General features: G+C 36.4%; 1 protein-coding gene across 5 annotated transcripts in view; it reads left to right on the forward strand.

Moving 5' to 3' along the window:
• The window catches only part of LOC135222992 (dorsal-ventral patterning protein Sog-like), a 294,457-nt gene that overhangs the window by 248,347 nt on the left and 24,094 nt on the right, over window positions 1-22,016 (forward strand). For 4 of the 5 annotated variants that reach the window (XM_064261499.1, XM_064261495.1, XM_064261497.1 and 1 more), the window contains one exon: window positions 16,991-17,141. In XM_064261499.1, coding sequence (XP_064117569.1) covers window positions 16,991-17,141 — 151 coding nt within the window. Of the gene's footprint in view, window positions 1-3,643; window positions 4,231-16,990; window positions 17,142-22,016 lie in introns of those variants that run through there. The other variant, XM_064261500.1, reaches the window with a different exon arrangement.

The following is a 22,016-nucleotide window of genomic DNA, read 5'->3' on the forward strand; positions in this document are numbered from 1 at the left end:
TGTATATATTTTTCAGAGTACACATCTTCAGCTGGGGGGGGGAAAGTTAGCGGACGATACTACACCCCTCTAATTCCTTTTATCGTACCTCCGTCTATATTCTCTTTCTTTTCCTAGAGAATTTTATATTGCAGCTCCAATTCAAACGTAGTTTTTTTATGTTTTTTCTGTAGAACTTCGAATTCATTTTGATATTGATTTAAACTTTCATTTCTGTAAGATTCGAATTCATTTTGATATTAATTTAAACTTTCATTTCTGTAGGACATCGAATTTATTTTGATATTGATTTAAACTTTCATTTCTGTAAGACATCGAATTCATTTTTATATTGATTTAAACTTTCATTTTTGTAGGACATCGAATTTATTTTGATATTGATTTAAACTTTCATTTCTGTAGGACATCGTATTCTTTTTTATATTAATTTAAACTTTCACAATGCATTCAGTCAACTTTCATTTTCCATCATCATTATTCATTTGTCTATATACTTTCATAACTAACAAAACTGACAATATTCTAAGAAACAAAGAAATCAACAGTACTGGAGGCTAGATTGTGCTCTTGGTGCTAAATACGCAGTATACTCCATTTGTGTTCGTTTGTGTGTTAGGTAAATAGTCGTACATGTTCATTGTATCACTTTCTGATGGCTTTAACCATTCCTGTCATTATGAAAATTCTTGTCTGCGTGAATTGTAGAATTCTGTATTATTATTTATGTATGATTTTTAGGGAGAAGAACCTCTCGTATACATGTTTCATTAGTTTGTACTCAAATTTTTTCTGTATTTTTTCCCCAGTCTTTTCGCTTACTCGGGGAGTAAGCCTGCAAACTGCTTTGTTGTTGTTATTTTGTACTTTTTGTTGTTGTTGTTGTTGTTGTTGTTCTTATTGCGGGGGGTTGGGGGTAGGAAAACATAGAAAAGCCTGATGATAAGGTCTGGAAAAGGTGTTTCACATTGAGCTAAAGATACAGGCAGGAATTTTAGGATGGGATATTTATGATTTATTTATTAGAATGAAAATGTAAAAAATAATAAATAAATGGTGTCTATGTTAAACAGTACAGAACAATTATTTCTAATAAAATATAGCGCATTAACTTTATTTTTATTGTCGTTGGTGAAACCAGGGTCTATTTGACCGTAGAGTTTAGCACGTTTGAATTTACGTCAAGTTAGGAATACAATGTTTACAATTTGTGCGTGAGGGGAAAATCTTGCACTCGTCCCAAGTAAGCTTGAGGTCGGATTACTTTTTTTTTTTTTTTTTTTTTTTTTTTTTTTTTTTTTTTTTTTTTTTTTTTTTTTTAAAGATCTGGTGACAGTTACCCCTTACACATTTCATGAAAGGGAAGTCATTCAGGAACTTTTTCGTTGTATTAGGATAAATATGAAATTGTCTCTGATTAACAGGAAATGAAATGAGTCTTTTTGCCATCAGTGTATCCTAAGCAGGTGGATATTATTATTATTATTATTATTATTATTATTATTAATTATTATTATTATTATTATTATTTTTTTTTTTTTTTTTTTTTTTGGCATTTTTTAATTTTTTATTATGGCAGTAGACCTTTCAAAAACTCGTGGTATTGAAGATGATAGCTGCATCAGATACCGTCAGTTATTATTATAAATACAATGATGATGATGTTGATGATGATGATGATGATGATGATGATGATTATTATAACAAATAATAAAATTCCTCACTGACCATTTTTCCAGTATATAAGCCTCTGACTACAGAACAGGCCTAAAAAATATCTAAAAAGTCCCGCGCCTTATATGTGTATAGAGCCAACGTGATTCCCTAGGCCCACTGACAAAGCTCAGGGTCCTCTTTATTTTTTTTATCTGGCCTCCCCCCCCCCTCCCCCCGCCTTCCCCCCCCGCCCCTATTTGGAACAAGTCCCCTTCATCGACCTTTCATGTTTTTTTTTTTCTCTCTCTCTCATTTCTTCCTTCCTCAAATGCTAGTAGTAGGCTTATACAGCTGCTGTGTAGGCCTAGGCCGATGCCCGCTTGTCACCACATTAGTCTATCTGGGCGTGCTGAGACTTGAAACATTTCATATATTATCCTTAGGCCAGCGTTCATGTTTTCGGTGCCAGTGTGTCAAGATACTCTCTCTCTCTCTCTCTCTCTCTCTCTCTCGTAATTCCTTTCCTGTCCGTTTGGTAAATTGTTCCAAGAGTTGGTTTTTGTGTTTGTATAATAATAATAATAAATAATAATAATAATAAAATAAATAATAATAATCAATAATAATAATATCAGCTCAGGGCCATATAATGAGACAGACAATGTAGATGCCTTACAATACGACTTTTATTATTATTATTATTATTATTATTATTATTATTATTATTTGAATTGGGAAGCTTCCAGAGAAGGTTCAGTATATAACTGATATACTATCAATTCATAGCAATTTTCGGTAAACACTTGAACATCGAGTATATCAGAGTATCGTCTGTAAAAGAAGACGAAGTATCGTCCATCATCGTTTACCGCATTTCATTCACTAAAACCAATTCGTGAAGAGGAGACTGTTTTAATCTTTTCTCTCGAAGTCTCATTCATTTGAAAGGTCACGAGAAGAAGAAGAAGGAGGAGAAGAAGAAGAAGGAGGAGGAGAAGAAGAAGAAGTCTGTTTTAAACAAAACGCACCGAAAGAGATTAGGAATTATCGCTGCATTCTTCTCTGAAGGACATAGTCGGGTAAAGCAGTAATGCGCAGACGCGTCCTTGTTACAGCGAAGCCGATTTGATATTGATAATACATGTCGGGTGGTATACGTGTGTATATGTATGTATGTATATGTATATTATTTATATAATGATTTATATATCACGGGGAAAAATTAAGTGCTAGATGTAAATTCTGACAGGTTTTATCTTTATTCCTGAGACATTTTTAGACTGATATTGGTAGAAGTTTAATATATATATATATATATATATATATATATATCTATATATCTATATATATATATATAGTGTGTGTGTGTGTGTGTGGTGTGTGTGTGTACATATATGTACATATATATGTACACATATTTTAATGTCCTCGCATTGTGGATCATGAATGGGTAATATATCCTTAATCCAATGCCATCTTATACAGCATCATGATGACGGTCCGTCTCATTTCTCTCCTCCTCGGGGCATCTCTGACGGGGCACAGCGTTATATAACGCCTCTCTCTCTCTCTCTCTCTCTATCTATCTCTCTCTCTCTCTCTCTCCGTCGCTTTGGGTTACCGAGTCAAATATCTCACTGTTTTGTTTTTAGTCCATTCATTTTGCAACGTCTGCCGGTGCCACTGAGAGAGAGAGAGAGAGAGAGAGAGAGAAGAGAGAGAGAGAGGAGGGTTATTTAACTTTGGTTTTCTCAAACGTGGCGCCTTTCTCTAGACGTCGAACATGACTTTTCTCTCTCTCTCTCTCTCTCTCTCTCTCTCTCTCTCTCTCTCTCTCTCGGCATTCTTGGGATACAATTCCATGCCCTCCTCGGATGCCAATACCTCTTAAATGTCACCAGACAGATGCCCCATGCCCGTGGGCTATTTGTATTGCCCGATTTTTCTGCCAGTTTGCCCTCGCGCCTCTCGAAGTTGACAGTGCTGGTCTAAGCCTTCCTCTTCCTTCGTCGTACCTTCGTCTTCGTCAGCGCCTTCTGCGGTTTAGTTCTTCCGTCATCACCTTCTTCATTCTCGTCATCATCAGCAGAAGAAGGAATATAGTCGGAAGAGGAGGAAGAGGAGGAAGAGGAGGCCTTGAAATGGAATATTGAAGGATCGCCTATCGAGGAATAATCTGCCCCTGTCTGTTATTCACTCTCTCCTCCTCCTCCTCCTCCTCCTCCTCCTCCTCCTCCTCCCCACTTTCCTTCCCCCTGGGTAGGAGGAGGGGTGTGTGACCACAGCTTCATCTATCTCTGTCTCTCTCTCTCTGTCTCTGTCAGACATCTTTCATTTCCTCCACCACTACTTGCTCCTCCTCCTCATCCTCCTCCTCCTCCAACTCCTCCTCCCCCTTCTTCTCGTCTTCCCCAACAACAAGACCGACTGGTGACGCAGTTGCAGTTGCTTGCTAACATGCGGTTGGTCGTCATCTGTGCCGTTTTGCTGCATCTTTCGGGCTCCTGCGGTGCCCGGGAGGAGAGACCGCGAGGAGGAGAACACCATCACCACCTCCTCGGTGCCCCGTCGGCGTCGGTAAGAGCCAAAGTGTTCCTCCGGGGTGGGGCGCGCCGCCCGCAGAAGCAGATAAGTTCACTTTAGGGGTGGTCAGGGTTGTAAGGTCCGGCTGCTGGAGGGTGCCTGCTGTGGTGGTGGCGACAGCAGCGTTGGCGCCAGTGGCTGGTCAGGTCAGGTCAGGTCAGGTCCGTGTGTGTGTGCGCGAGCGCGCGTATTTTTACAGAGGCCGTTGTGTGTTTCTGTATGATTCTGGGACGTGAATTTTTAATTCTGATAGTCGTGTCTTCTTCTTTTTTTCTTTTAATGTTTTTTTTATTTGTTAATGGAACAAATACATTTCATATAAAAACCCGTTCCCTCCTTATTGGCCCCTGTTGTTGCAAGGCGGTCCCTAAAGGAAATTAAACATGAGGAATAAAGTCCCACCCCACCCCCTCCCTACAATACACATAAAACAGCTACACCTTCTGACAAACTGACGTGAAAAATTTAATCTCCCAATACACGAGAGGTTTTAAATAAACGTCCCACAGAGGCTGGAAAACCGACCCAAAATATTGACATACGCTCCTTGGTTGACCCATGACCTGTAAGGCAGTAAGTACCGGTGGCTGATGTTAAGTAGGCATGTGATCATCGCTCCCACTCCTTGCAACAGTTATAACATATTTAAACCTGAAATACAGAAGGCTTTTAGGAAACGTTGTAGGGTTTTGTTAGCTCTGTAGCAAAGGCTGTCTCGTCCACTTCGCCCGGGTTACGGAGTCCGTCTCTCTGACGGAGAAATATTACGCTGCACCTGTTCTCTCTCTCTCTCTCTCTCTCTCTCTCTCTCTCTCTCTCTCTCTCTCTCGAAGTTTGACCTTGATAAGATTCGCAGTTTGCATTACAAGAACTATGACGGGGAACGAAATACCGCAGGCGCCACCTATGTGACTGCAGTTGAGAAGAAAACGGCTAATCGCCACTATATTACAAGCTTTCTTTGTTTCTCAGCACTCCTCGATTTGAAGTCAGTTGTTGGTCACCTAGATCAGGAAGTTATTATCATTCGAGTACACTTGATAATTAAGTCGAAACATGTCCCAGTGCATGATATTGCCTGTGTGAAATTTGGCGCCCCCCCCAAAAAAAAAAAAAAAAAAAAAAAAAAAAATCTCAAGGTTTTATTTTTCAAAATTTAATGAGTAACGAGGCTTTTTAGGGGGACGCGTTCAGAATTATTATTATTATTATTGGAGAAACAAATTCACAGTTATGTAAATGTACATATATTTTAGTTTAAAAACAGCAAAGATAGCTTTCGGGAATCTGTACGGTTCCCCTTATCAATCAGATTGATAAGGGGAACCGTACAGATTCCCGAAAGCTATCTTTGCTGTTTTTAAACTGAAATATATGTACATTTACATAACTGTGGATTTGTTTCTCCATTTGAAGACTCGTGCTACTATGAGGATTTTTTTAATTTATTATTATTATTATTATTATTATTATTATTATTATTATTATTATTATTATTATTGAACCAAACAAAAGCTTCTTTCAGTTCTCTTCTGGAGATTGAAAAAGAAACCCACAAAATTACTGTGTATAACGTGTTTACTTATGAATATTTACACGTTATACACAGTAATTTTGTGGGTTTCTTTTTCAGTTATTAATATTATCACTGTAAATCTGCATTATTATTATTATTATTATTTTTTTTTTTTTTCTATCACAGTCCTCCAATTCGACTGGGTGGTATTTATAGTGTGGGGTTCCGGGTTGCATCCTGCCTCCTTAGGAGTCCATCACTTTTCTTACTATGTGTGCCGTTTCTAGGATCACACTCTTCTGCATGAGTCCTGGAGCTACTTCAGCCTCTAGTTTTTCTAGATTCCTTTTCAGGGATCTTGGGATCGTGCCTAGTGCTCCTATGATTATGGGTACGATTTCCACTGGCATATCCCATATCCTTCTCATTTTTATTTTCAGATCTTGATACTGATCCATTTTTTCCCTCTCTTTCTCTTCAACTCTGGTGTCCCATGGTATCACTCATTGATGTCGCAATACCATGGGACACCAGAGTTGAAGAGAAAGAGAGGGAAAAAATGGATAAGTATCAAGGTCTGAAAATAGAAATAAGAAGGATATGGGATATGCCAGTGGAAATCGTACCCATAATCATAGGAGCACTAGGCACGATCCCAAGATCCCTGAAAAGGAATCTAGAAAAACTAGAGGCTGAAGTAGCTCCAGGACTCATGCAGAAGAGTGTGATCCTAGAAACGGCACACATAGTAAGAAAAGTGATGGACTCCTATTATTAATATTATTTAGAAGAAGAAGAACCCTATTCAAGTGGAACAATTTTTATTAATAATCAAATACCTGGAGAATCATTCCAGACCTCTTGTTGTAAAGGTGTTGATTCTAGAATTCGGTATTTGCTAGTCTCGGTATGGTCTATCGAAAGCCACTGGCATCAGCTTGTATAGAAACTGTTAATAATTTGGTTGGTAGGGCCCCACTCCAGGCTTAATCTAAACACAACCGACTCTAGTAGACCTATTTAGCTGCTTCTGTCTTGAAATAATGGCCATGTCTGGGATGGCTGTCCTTTCACCATTGTTCTTTTTGTTGGATGAGTTGTCTGTGACCAGTTATATACCACTCCAGATGATGTTTGGAAATAGAATATTTCCACGATTGCTTCCTCTGCTGACTAGACTTTGCCGTCTCATTTCTTTTTAGAATACATTTCTTTCTAGAATATGATCATCTTCATTTCGTTATGGAAGGACAGAAATATTATTCGTCTTATGATCATTATCATTTTTTTATGAAGTGTATACAATCATGCTGCTTTTTTTTTTTTTTTTTTTTTTTTTTTTTTTTTTTTAATTATCATTTTGTTCTGATGGTATTCCTTCGAGATTCGTCTTATGAGTGAAGTCTCATTGCTAAATTGACCATAGTTCTTGTAACGCCAGTTTATATAAACCATCGGTCAGTTGACCTCTTTTCATTGTTTACCAAATAGCTAATGTGTATATATAATATATATATATATATATTATATATATGTATGTGTGTAGTGTGCACGTACATATACATCCGTATATATATATTTTATGTAAATGTATAGAGTACTAATGGAATCCTATATTGTATTTTAGTTTGTTAAAGACTGATTCTTCTGTCCATGGGCTGATTGCTTAGAGACCTATGCACCTGGGGCCGAGGGTGGGGGTTGGCCTGAATAGCGGCAGGTAGCCCGCCGAGGGGGGGGGGGGGGCCGGGGGGGGGGGCCATCCCTTGCAGGAAGGTGAAGAGACAATTTTCCACTACTGGAACCTTCCGTTTACCGGAATTCCAGGTTGCTTTTAGTCAGCCGAGCTGGAACTGTTGTTAGATTCGCGAGGTTTCTCTGTATTTCAGTTCTTGGTGGATGCACTGGTGGATTCTGTTAAAATGTTGGTTAGTGAAATAGCGAATTTAAGATAGTGGGTTTTATCAGTGAAACCGCAGATTAAAATGGCTGTATCTTTAAGTGAAATAGCTTAAAAAAGTAATTACATTCTCTCTCTCTCTCTCTCTCTCTCTCTCTCTCTCTCTCTCTCTCTCTCTCTCTCTCTCTCTCTCTTCAAAATGTGTTTGATCATATATTTACCGATATGAAATTGTTAGAGATATTAATACTGGCAAACACACATGCTCACGAGAGAGAGAGAGAGAATTGCATTGCTTACGTAATGAGCTCCAACAGGTCTCTCTCTCTCTCTCTCTCTCTCTCTCTCTCTCTCTCTCTCTCTCTCTCTCTCTCTCCCTGCCAAGCAAATTTAACGATAAGTCTTGAATGGACTTAAGACTCTCTCTCTCTCTCTCTCTCCTCTCACTCTCTCCTCGTCTCCCTCTCTTCTCTCTACTCCTCTCTATCTCCCTCCGCTCCTCTCTCTCTCTCCTCCTCCTCATATATATGTTTATATAGGCTTCTTCGAGCTGCATTCAGTATTGTATTACTAGTATTTGTTAGTGGAGGTCGTCTTTTAAATTTTTCCATTTTTTTAAATTTCTGTAGAAAATAAGGCCCCTACCCGAATTTGGACTCGGAAGGAAGCCCCCCGGGTTGGTTTTACCTAATTCATAACGTTGCTCTGTTTCAGGAGTTCACAGAAGGTCAGACGAAAGATTATATGACTGTCTTGTTATATGATATGCAATTGCATATCGTCTTCATTACATATCGTCTTTTCTGCAGCTGATCTGATGCACTGAAGCCTGTCTTGGTTACTCGCTCTTTCTCTCTTGGGGGAAACTCGCTTTTGTCCCTTCAGGAGGCCCTTCAGGAGGAAACAGCAGTATGTCCAAAGACTCCTCTGACCTGACAGTCAGTCCATCAGACCTCTCTCTCTCTCTCTCTCTCTTTCTCTCTCTCTCTTGGGGAAACTCGCTTTTGTCCCTTCAGGAGGAAACAGCAGTATGTCCAAAGATTTCCTCGACCTGACAGTCATTCAGAGCCCCCCCCCCCCCCCCCCCTCTCTCTCTCTCTCTCTCTCTCTCTCTCTCTCTCTCTCTCTCTCTCTTTCCGTGTGGAAATGGCCGGGGAGTCTTTGACCGCATCTGGAGACACAGCCTCTGTGCAGGAGGCTCTGGTGACGGGATCACTTTACAGGCGCCACCAAGTCATAGGTTTGCACTTTTGCACCTTTCGTCTGGTTTATTTGGCGTTTGCCGGAACCTCCAAAGTTTCAAGCGAAGAACCAAATGCATTGCTTCACCAAAGCGTTTCCCCTTCTATTTTAATCATTTACGTTTTTATTTATTTATTTAATATATTTTTTCTTTTCCAAAGACTGATCTCTTCTCTTTTTAATTTCCTTTTACTTTCTGTTACTTCTGTCTAATGAACACCATATCCTTTGGAAGCCTGAATTCAAGTCAGTGGCCCCTTTGGTGGGCTTGTTCCATATGAACAGGGTTCTTATTCTGAGTAATAATAATAATAATAATAATAATAATAATAATAATAATAATAATAATAATAATAATACGTAAATTGTTGGTTTTCCCTGCCTTTCAGCGCTTGTTTGTGGTTTCACTTTTATCCTTTTTCTTAACCTCAGGTATATCGTCGATCTATTCATGACCCAGATATAATGTTAAAGCATAAGGCACCTGTTAGCTATAATCTAATTTTTTAAATCGTTTAGCAACAGAGCAAAGTGCACATGCAATTGCTTAAACATTTAACAAAACAATACGTTTTCCAGTTTCAGCAAATCACAAAAGTGATTCTGTACAAATGATATGTTCATGTGCCAATAACTGCATCGCAATCAGCTTTTTTTTCTTAGTTATTAAAATCCATGCTCAGCTTAATTACTAAATGAATATTCAAACTAGAAAAGGAAGTAGTTATGAGTAAAGCCGAAATCCGGCAGTTTGCTTTGTAAAAAGGAGCTTTGCATAACCCTGGAATCTACTGGAGGCAGTCAGAAGGAAAAATTTGTTATCACGCCCCTTTTTCGTAGGTATGGAATTTCGTATATATTCAGCTAATCCTTGGGGGAGAGGACCACTTTAGTATTCCCCAATTCATGTTGCAAAAATAGCCCTCCCTCATTCTGTTCCAGTGTTCTGTTCCAGTATTGTCCCAATTCATGTTTCAGAATTAGCCAACCCCTTATTTGTTCGTTCTAGTATTCTCCCAACCCATGTTATAAATATAGCCCACCCTTATTTTGTTTCAATAATTTCCTAATACATGTTGAAAAAAGTTTCTTTGCCCTTTTCAGTATCTGTTCCAGTGTTCTCCCAATCCATGTTGCAAGATTATTCCCTTTATCCTTTTCCAGCATCTTGTTCCAGTTCTCCAAATCCATGTTGAAATATTAACCCATCTTTATCCTATTCCAGTATTATCGTAATCCGTGTTTCCAGAATAGTCCCCTTATTCCGTTCCAGTATTCTTTCAACCTATGTTGCAAAAAAAAAGCACGGCACCTTTATCCTCTTCCATTATGCTGTTCCAGTATTCTCCCAAAAACATGTTGCAAAAATAGCCCACCATTAATCCTGTTCCAGTAGTCTCCCAAATCCATGTTGCAAAAATAGCACGGCCCCTTTATCCTCTTCCAGTATGTTGTCCCAGTATTCTCCCCAAACCATGGTGCAAAAATTGCTCATTATTTATCCTGTTCCAGTAAACTCCCAAAACCATGTTGCAAAAATAGCCCACCATTAATCTTGTTCCAGTATACTCCCAAATCCATGTTGCAAAAATAGCACGGATCCTTTATCCTCTTCCAGTATGTTGTTCCAGTATTCTCCCAAAACCATGTTGCAAAAATAGCTCACTATTAATCCTGTTCCAGTAGTCTCCCAAATCCATGTTGCAAAAATAGCACGGATCCTTTATCCTCTTCCAGTATGTTGTTCCAGTATTCTCCCAAAACCATGTTGCAAAAATAGCTCACTATTAATCCTGTTCCAATAATCTCCCAAATCCATGTTGCAAAAATAGCACGGCCCCTTTTTCCTGTTCCAGTATGCTGTTCCAGTATTCTCCCAAACCATGTTGCAAAAATAGCCCACCATTTATCCTGTTCCAGTATTCTGTTCCAACCTCCGTATGACCCTTCCTTAGAGACCAGATCATTCATCACGAACCTTCTGGAACGTGACGGGTTTGCTAAGGAATGCCCCGGCCAGAGGCTGTGGCCAATTCTTATGAGTCAAGTTGCTGGACTGAGCTTCATTAACGAACTCTCTTGACAAGTGACCGGAAAAGGGAGGTCGGTTCTTTCGGAGAGTTCAAGGTCGGAAAAGGTCGATGTTCGAACCGCTGGCTTTCAGAGAGTTTGTAAAGTCATTCTTGCAGTCTGAGCGGCTGCTTGCTTGACTCCCTCTCTCTCTCTCTCTCTCTCTCTCTCTCTCTCTCTCTCTCTCTCTCTCTCTCTCTCTCTAAGAGAGCCCTCTTTTGTAGGCGCAACACAGTAATGACAGGTTGCCAGGTCTCGGGGCGAAAGATTGCCATCGCTGGCAAATCACTTTATGTAAAACCAAGGTAAATATTTTGCTCCTCACGCGATGCTTCTTCTTTCCTGCTCTTTCCTAGAATATATATATATATATTATATAATAATATATATATATATATATATATAGATATATATACATGAACTTATATATATATTATATATATGACATTATAGATGTCTGTGTGTAAGTATGTATAAAAAAGGAGCCCATAAAAACGCCAACATATAGTACCAAGAGATCTATCCACAGGTAAGCCAATTTAGGTCACTCCCACTGATAATCTTATATATATATATATATATATATATATATATATATATATATATATATATATATTATATATATATAAAGATATATATATATATGTATATATTTGATATATATATAAGGATATATCTATATATATATATATTTTATATATACATATTTTTGGTATATATATAGATATATATATATTTATATATATATATATATATATATATATATATATATATATATATATATATATATCTATCTATCGACCCTGAGTTGAAATCTTCTCAATGGCCTCACGATGCCTGTTCAGTTTCAGTTTTACAATGGGCGTTTTCGGTATTGTCCTCCGCCCTTGCAAAACTAAAAACCAGAAATAGAAAAAAAAAATTGTATTTGTGACTTGAGTTTTATAGCCGTACGCATTGTCGACATTATTATTTATTATAGCATTGAATTCGAAGGAAAGTGATTTATAGTTCCTAGCCCTTGACATCTGAGCGAGCCCACTACGAAGGATTTCCTGGAATTATCCTTCCTGGAATTAGCATTGCTTATTTTCTTGTTGGTCTTCTGAAAAGAAAATTGTTGTGCCGCCTTTGTCTGTCCGTCCGCACTTTTTGTAGTCCGCCCTCAGATCTTAAAACCTACTGAGGCTAAAAGACTGCAAATTGATATGTTGAACATCTACCCCTCAATCATCAAACATACCAAATTGCATCCCTCTAGCCCCAGTAGTTTTCATTTTGATTAAGGTGAAAGTTACCTACAATCGTGCGTCTGGCAACGATACAGGCCACCACCGGTGCCGTGGTTAAAGTTTCATCGGCCGCGGCTCATGCAGCATTACACCAAGACCACCGAGAGATAAATCCATTTTTGGTGGCCTTGGCGACGCACGTATCCAAATGTCTCTTCCTCTTTCATTAATCGAGAAAGGGATTTGCCTGAGAGACGTACAGATGATAATGCTCCCTAAAAATTTCTTTCTGGTATGTCCTTATGTCCTTTCTGTTTGTGATTGAATACACTGTTAATACGTATGGTGAGGAATAATCACATTATTATTATTATTATTGAATGGACAAAGTTAAAAATGTAACATTGTTGGTTGAATAATAATAATAATAATAATAATAATAATAATAATAATAATAATAATAATAATAATAATAATGATGTCTTCGGGAATACCTCATATACTGTAGAAAATAGGTTAAGTCAGATATCTTCAAGTCAGCTCCCTTATTTTTTCCATTTTGCTACATAACAAAAATAGTAATATTATTATTATTGTTATTATTATTATTATTATTATTATTATTATTATGATTATTATTGTTGTTGTTGTTGTTATATTATTATTATTGTTATTATTATTATTATTATTATTATTATTATTATTACATAACAAAATAGAAAAAGTAAGGCAGCTGACTTGAAGAGACCTAACTTAACCTATCTTCTGTAGGAGGTGCTCCCGGAGACATCGTTCAGATACAATTTGTAAAATATTCTAAGCTGTATGATTTGCACGATAATAATTTTAACCTAACACGTTGTAAGATTATAATTTAACCTAACACGTCGCGGGGTAAATTCTACGGTCAAATAGAGCCTTATTTCAGCAACGAAAATGAAAATAATTACGCTATATTTTATTAGAAATAATTGTTCTGTACTGTTTAACACGCTCTTTATTTATTTTTATCATAGATATCCTGTCCTCAAATTCCTGTATCTTTAACTAAACTAGAAACACCTTTTCAGACCTTTTTAGGCTTTTCCATAGGGCTTTTCTAACCCCCAACAAGAACAACAACAGCAACGAGAAAGTAGTTTGCAGGCTTACTTCCCGAGCATGCGACATTGGTTATTAGTTTTCAATACCTATTTATCCCTTTGAGTAATTTTATGGTTATTTCGTCATCTCCGAAGTTTGCCTTCACGATCAGCAGTTACCCAAGTGAAAAATTAGTACGTCTGCCTTGACGCTAACATAAATGCCTCCCAACGATGCTTTGTTAAAACGGCCGATTAGAATTATCTGTCGTTTTTTCTGCCCTTGAGTCAATAGAGAAAAAAGTCCTTGAGACCTTGAGAGCCAGCGGCCTGGACTGGACGTCTCCAGACTTTTACTTTGACATGTCAAAGGTTGGCGCGGAGGGCAGGGGAGAGAGAGAGAGAGAGACAGAGGTCACCAGGGTCGAGACACAAAGTGTCCCAGTCCGGGTGTACCTCAAGGTTGGTCGGCGTCGCCCAAAAAACATTCGCTGTTCATTTCAAAAGTTGTTCTTCCAGTCGTTCGTCCACTTTCTTCTGATCGCGTGTTAATTTAATTGTTGACAGTCTGTGTGATCTTAACCTTGTTTTGATTTCTTGCTTGCTGTTCCTTTATGAAGTTATTTTATTTTCTTGCTTGTTTCTCACGTTTGTTCTTATTATTATTATTATTATTATTATTATTATTATTTTATTATTATTATTATTTTAGTTATTGATTAATTAATTATTTATTATTATTATTTTTATTATTATTATTCAGAAGATGACCTTTATTCATGAACAAACCCACCAAATGAGGTAACTGACTTGTAATTCAAACTTCCCAAGAATATTATGGTGTTCATTAGAAAGAAATCATCGCGGATAACGAGAAATACAGAAAGAAGAAATCGGTTATAATAAAAGAAAACAAAATTGAATTAATAACTAAATGAAGACTGATTTCCCACTGATTTCCTCATAAAATCATTCCTACTCTGACGCCAGAATCTCTCGCCACCCAGAGACACTCTCGAATCTGACTTCTCTCGCCCTGAGAGAGAATTCATTCCAGGGCTGGCTACAGTAAACTCGGCTGCGAGGTCTCGCACTTATTCCTGGGTAGCTGCTGCTGAAGTTTACCCTGAATACTCGGATAAAAAATGTCTTTATGACTCATCACTTTCATCTCCTGTTCGTCTGTTCTCTCCCAACTTGGGATTTCGTAAGATACGAAACTCTTGTATATTGTATATTGTTCTTCACGGCACAATTTTCGCTTACTCGGGGAGTAAGCTTAACAAATTACTTTGTTGTTGTTGTTATTGTCGCTCTTGTTGTTCTTGTTCTTGCTGTTATTGTTCTTGTTGGAGGGGTAGGAAAGCCCTATGGAAAAGCCTGAAAAGGTCTGGAAAAGGTGTTTCACGTTGAGTTAAAGATACAGGAATTTTAGGATAGGATATTTATGATTTATTTATTATAATGAAGATGTAAAAATAATGTGCATATCAAAAAGCACAGAACAATTACTGTTAATAAAATATAGCGTATTTATTTTTATTTCCTTGCTGAAAAAACACCATTTGACGTAGATTTTAGCATGCGCCCTGATTAATAAAAGTCTGGTCACGCCTTGTTAGAAGTTAACTCGTTGTGAGTTGTAACAGATTTAAGTAGCCTTATGCTACAAACGATTTCTTTATTTATTTCGAATGTTAATCTTATTATTCATATGGAACAAACCAGATAGGCCACAAGCTCACTTCTAAAGAATGGAATGCCATCTGTAAAAAAAAAAAAAAAAAAAAAAAAAAATAACAGCAGTGAATAATATTATGTACCAACAAGGGCGTGATCAGACCTCCAGCTTACTCGTGACGCGTACAAGATTCTCCCCTCACGCGTAAGTTGTCAACATTATATTCCTAACTTAACGTAAATTGAAACGTGCTATAATCTACGGACAAATAGATGCTTGTTTCACCAACAAAATTAAAATAAGTACGCTATATTGTATTAGAAATCATTTTTCTGTATTGTTTAACATGTACATAATTTATTTTTTACGTTTTCTTTATAAAAATAAATCATAAATATCATATCCTATAATTCCTGTATCTTTAGCTAAATGCGAATTATATTCCTAACTTAACGTAAATTAAAACGTGTTAAAATCTACTATCAAATAGATCTCCTCCTTTTCTTCCTGTCTCTTCCATTCTCTTCCCTTTCCTTCCTTTTTCTTCCCCCCTCTCTTACCTTTTTTCCCCTTTTCTTCCCCTTTCTTCCCTTCTCTTTCCTTTTTCTTTCGTTTCTTCCCTTATCGCCTCCTCTTCCTGTCTCTTCCATTCTCTTCCCTTTCCTTCTCTTTTTTCTTAGCTTTTCTTCCCCTTTTCTTCCCTTCTCTTCCCTTTTCTTTTATGTTTCTTCCCTTTCCTTCTTGTCTCTTCCATTCTCTTCCATTTCTCTTTCCTTTTCTTCCTGTCGCTTCCATTCTCTTCCATTCCCTTTTTCTTTCCTTTTTTCTTCCCTTTTCTTCCCTTATCACCTCCTTCTCTTCCCGTCTCTTCCATTCTCTTCCCTTTCCTCCCTTGTTCTTCCCCTTTTTTTCTTCCCTTTTCTTCCCTTATCGCCTCCTTCTCTTCCCGTCTCTTCCATTCTCTTCCCTTTCCTTCCTTGTTCTTCCCCTTTTTTTCTTCCGTGCCCTTCCCTCTCCTTCAGAACATCTGAAACGAAACGAAGGCTCCACCAGCACCAGCAGGAGTAGGAGGCCTCAAGTGGGAGGAGAGGTCCCAAGTACATACGGCCCCTCTGAAGTGTCTCCCCCTTCGAGTAGGGCCATTAAAGTCCCGAGTGGTGGGGGGAGGGGGGAGGAGGAGGGTGGGGGAGAATCGGATTGGGGTGCGGGGTGGGGGATGCTTTAGGGCCTTTTAACCGGCCCGGCAGAAGGAGATCGTTGTGTCTCCCCGAGAATAATAAAAATGAAAGGAGTTTATAAAGTAGTTTGCAAAGGGGTGATCCGGGTACTTTATTTTATTTATGTTTTTTTTTTTTTAAAGAGAAGAAGTAAACGTAGGTCCGAACAACTTGCTCGGGTCTTTGGCCTGAATTTCATATTCCAGTTCCAGTGCCAATGCCTCATTATCTCATTATTTCCAGTTCCACTACCTCTCATATTCTCTTATATATTCCAATTCCAGTCCCAGTCCCCGTGCCCCCATCATCTTATATATATATATATATATATATATATATATATATATATATATATATATATATATATATATATATATATATATTTCAGTTTCCAGTCCAATACCTCATCACATTCTCGTATATATTCTAATTCCAGTTCCAGTTCCACTACCTCATCACATTCTCTTATATATTCCAATTCCAGTCCCAGTGCTTCATCATCTTATTATTCTCTTATATATTCCAATTCCAGTCCTTGTGCCTTATCATCTTATTATTCTCTCATATATTCTTATTCCAGTTCCAGTCCCTGTGCCTCATCATCTTATTATTCTCTTCTATATTCCAATTCCAGTTCCATTCCCTGTGCCTCATCATCTTATTATTCTCTTATATATTCCAATTCCAGTACCTCATCAACTTATTATTTTGCATGGAAAGTTAAAGTTCCCCTTTTTTTTAAATCACCTTTCTCTCTGTCTTTCCAAAAGTCTCCTTTTTTTTTAAATCATAATTTCTCTCTCTTTCTTTCCAGGTTCCGAAAAAGCGGCGCGTGGTGGCCAAGGTGAAGTGCAGGAACGTCAAGAACGAGTGCCCCAAGCTGGAATGCACCAACGCCGTCGTCTTGCCCGGGGCGTGTTGCAAGACGTGCGTGGCGGCGTCGACGCCGGCGGTCCTGCTGCCTCGTAAGTCGTCGGAGGTTTACCTTCGAAGTTTTTTTTTCTGTTATTTTATCTGTTTATGGGATTATCTTTCATTTTCTCTGTTAATTTTATCTTCATTGGATTATTTTTCATGTTTTCTGGTATTTTGTATTTTTATTGAATTATCTTTAATTTTTATGTGTTATTTTTATCTCTGTTGGATTATCTTTCGTTTTCTCTGTTAATTTCATCTTTATTGGATTATTTCTCATTTTTCTGGTATTTTGTATTTTTATTGAATTATCTAATTTTTCCCATAATTTTATCTGTTTGTTGGATTATCGTTCTTTTTATCCGCTAATTTTATGCTTATTAGATTATTTTTCATTTTTCCTACTATTTTTTAGCTTCATTGGATTATTTTTCATGCTTTCTGGTATTTTGTATTTTTATTAAATTATCTTTAGTTTTTCTGTTATTTTTATCTGTTTGTTGGATTATCTTTCGTTTTCTCAGTTAATTTCATCTTTATTGGATTATTTTTCATTTTTTCTTATATTTTGCATTTGTATTTAATTATCTAATTTTTCTTTTAATTTTATCTGTTTGTTGGATTATCGTTCTTTTTATCCGTTAATTTTATGTTTATTGGATTATTTTTCATTTTTTCTACTATTTTTTAGCTTCATTGGATTATCTTTAATTTTTCTGTTAATTTTATATTTATTGGAATTATTTTTCATTGTTTCTGTTATAATTTTATCTGTTTATTAGATTGTCTTTCATTTTTTTCTGTTAATTTTATCTGTTTATTTGATTATCTTTAATTTTTTCCTGATATTCTGATATTTTTATTAAATTATTTTTCGTGTTTCTGTTTTTTTTACCTTTTATTGGATAAATGGTAATTTTTCTGTTATTTTTATCTTTCTGTGGGATTTATTTTTTTTATACTTTTTCTGAACTCTGTTTAATCGAGGGAGTTGCTTGTTTACTGATTTGCTTTAAAGTTGAATAGTTATTGTAAATGTGGAGTGTTTCATATATATATATATATATATATATATATATGTATAGTATATATATATATATATAAATATATATATATATATATATATATATAGTATATATATATATATATCTATATATATATAATATATATATATATATATATATATATAAATATTATAAAAATACAAGCTTTCCAGGACCAAAAGTCCTCATTTTCTGGTAGCCGTGCAATTTTTCCTGAATTAATATCTCCACTAGATGCCATCTAGTTTGAATGAGGTCCTGTTATTACATAAACATACGCATGCTATATATATATATATATATATATATATATATATATATATATATATATTATAGATATTATATATTATATTATAATAATATATATATATAAATATATATAGATATGGAAACACACACATTCACATAAATGAAACTGCATTTGTAACCGTTTACAAACGCCTGAAGTCGGCGCGTCCTTTCGTCGTAGGATCCATCAAAACACAGCATGTTTGCATTTTAAATACGCGACAGGATCTCGGAGGCGACCTTTTTGTCGCCTTCCTATCTAGAATATTTTGAAGGAAAAAAAAAAGATAAAAAAAAGCTCCGAAATATGTAGGACAGCAGGATTCAGCTTCAACCACTAATAAACAGTCGTGGTGTTTATGGTTAGACAGGCGACACGGGAGGGACTTGAAGGGCCGGTTATCTTGACACGTGACCATCAGTTTCGGCAGAAGCGCTGTCGAATTTTTAAAGCCAGGATTATTGTTGTCTTTTGTTTACATTTGTGTCCTTCTATTTTCGGCCACTTCTGTTTGTATGTAGTATGTACGCTGTCCTGAGGCGTCTATGATTATATTGTGACTGGTATTCTGAGCTTTAGACGGGCGCTCTATGAATATATTTTGACTGGTATTCTGACCTTTTGGGGGGCCGTCTATGAAATATTTTGACTGGTATTCTAACATTTTGGGGGATTCTATGAATATATTGTGACAGGTACTCTAACATTTTGGGGGCCTCCATGAATATACTTTGGTATTCTGACCTTTTGAGGAGGGGGCGTCTATGCATATATTTTGACTGGTATTCTGGAATATATTTTGACTAGTATTCTAACCATTTTGGAGGAGGTCTATGAATACATTTTGACTGGTATTGTGATCGTGACTTTTAGAACGCTTTTAGAGATTACGTTTATAAATCCTGTCCCACGAATTCGTTCGGATCCGTCTTCTTCTTCTTCTTTTTCTTCTTCTTCAATAAACCCTGAGACGAATGGACACATATTTGCACTTGTTGGTGCCTTACGCTATCGGGCAAGGTCAAAACAAAACAGTAGGTTGCTTAGAAACACTGTTTATTCCTTCATCTTCTTTCTTTTTTATTGTTCGCATTTTTCTGCGAATCTGTAGCCAGTGACACTTTCTCTCTCTCTCTCTCTCTCTCTCTCTCTCTCTCTCTCTCTCTCTCTCTCTCTCTCTCTATTTATTTCATCTTAGTAGTTTCTGTGTGTTTTTTAATGTTTGCATTTTGCTTCTAATCTTTGGCCAGTGACATCTCTCTCTCTCTCTCTCTCTCTCTCTCTCGGTCTCTCTCTCTCTTCTCTCTCTCTCTCTCTCTCTCTCTCAAGGGAATCAAGGGGGAACCGCAATATATGGGAAAGACAAAAAAACAAGGAAAAAATATAATGAGAAATATAGTAACTCAGAATGTGAACTAATAGCGGTAGAATTTGAATCTGAAAAATTGATGAACATAGTAATATATAGACCTCCTAATACTAAAGAGTTTGACTTAATAATTGAAAAATTGGATGATATATGTAGAAATCACAAGGACTGGACTATTCTCCTATCTAGTGACTTTCAACTTTCCTTTCGTAGAATGGAAAGAACGAATAGGAGATTGTGTTGTACTTATACATATAAAAAAGAGAGTAATAGTAGTGCAGAAGATAAGAGGCAATTTGAAAAGCTATTAGATATGCTACTAGAATACAACATTCAACAAATAAATCACCGTGCCAACAAAAGAAAGGAAAATACTTTAGTACCTAGTATTTGTGAACGAGATGAATTATGTTAAAGAAATAATAGTTTATAATGCGAATATTTCAGACCATAATGTCATAGAATTAACAGTTCATTCCAAAGCAAGATGAAAATAGAGATAAGCAAGAAATGAAAAAGTGGGAAGGATATGGAAAATACAACTTCTACAGTAAAATATAAAATGGTCAGAAATTAATGAAGAATTAAACAATGATTGGGATAACATTTTCGTAAGTGATGACATAAGGGTAAATACGGAGATATTATATAAAATATTGGAGAAAATAGTGGAAAAATATATACCGAAGAAGAAAAGTAACATCATTCATGCATACCAAGAGACAGAAGGATCTTGTTCCAGAATATCAGAAAGTGGAAATGGTGCTTGCAAAAGAAAAAAATGCATGGAAAGTTATGAACTAAAAAGTAAAGATAGAAAATGCAGAACAAAAAGATTATACAATCAAAAGAAAATGAAAAAACGGGACTTGGAAGAAAAAACCCATATTAAATCATTCAAAGCAAACCCCAAGCTATTATACTCATATGCGAAGAAGATGAATAAAAGAAGAATAGAAATAGGCCCTCTGAGAATTGAAGGGAGATTAACGAATGAAAAAAAGGAAATTTGCAACATACTGGCAGAACGATATAAGAGAGAATTCACCCCTAGAATAAAATAAATGAAGATAATGATATAGAAAGTAAGGATGAATAGTGAATATTTAGCTGACATAGATATTAATGAAGCTGATATTGTGCAGGCTATTAATGAAATTAAAAATGGAGCTTGCTGCAGGGCCTGATGGAATTCCCTGCTATTTTGTTAAAGAAAGTAGTTCATTCTATCGCAAAGCCACTTGCAATATTATTAAGACAAAGTGTAGATACAGGCAAGATTTATGATGAGCACAAATTAGCATATATTACCCCTACTTTCAAAAGTGGATCAAGACTAGAGGCAAGTAATTATAGGCCTGTGAGTCTAACATCACATATTATGAAAGTGTATGAAAGGGTAATGAAGAAAAATATTATGAAACATTTAATAAAAAATAATTTGTTTATAAAGGACAACATGGTTTCGTACCCAGAAAAAGTACACAAACCCAACTGTTAGTCCACCGTGAGAACATATTCAAAAATATGAAAAGCGGAAATGAAAACGATGTGGTTTTTATTTAGACTTTGCAAAAGCTTTTGATAAAGTAGACCATAATATATTAGCAAGAAAATAGAAACACAATATCGTGGATAAAGTAGGAAGATGGTTAAAAGAATTTTTACACAACAGAAAACAGATAGTTATTGCAAACGACGAGAAATCGGATGAAGTCAAGGTAATATCCGGTGTGCCGCAAGGTAGGTGTTAGCTGCAATACTGTTTGTTATTATGATTGAAGACATAGACAATAATGTGAAGGATTCGGTAGTGAGTAGTTTCGCAGATGACACAAGAATAAGTAGAGAAATTACTTGTGATGAAGATAGGAACGCTCTACAAAGAGACCTTAACAAAGTATAGATTGGGCAGAGGTAATAGGATGGTATTTCTTCTTTGCATCTTCTTTCTTTTTATTGTTCGCATTTTTCTGCGAATCTGTAGCCAGTGACACTTTCTCTCTCTCTCTCTCTCGTCGCTCTCTCTCTCTCTCTCTCTCTCTCTCTCTCTCTCTATTTATTTTCATCTTAGTAGTTTCTGTGTGTTTTTTTAATGTTTGCATTTTGTTTTCTAATCTTTGGCCGTGACATTCTCTCTCTCTCTCTCTCTCTCTCTCAATCTCTCGTCTCTCTCTCTCTCGTCATCTCTCTCTCTCTCTCTCTCTCTCTCTCAAGGGAATCA

Source organism: Macrobrachium nipponense, chromosome 8 (assembly GCF_015104395.2).
Source record: "Macrobrachium nipponense isolate FS-2020 chromosome 8, ASM1510439v2, whole genome shotgun sequence".
Lineage (NCBI taxonomy): Eukaryota > Metazoa > Arthropoda > Malacostraca > Decapoda > Palaemonidae > Macrobrachium > Macrobrachium nipponense.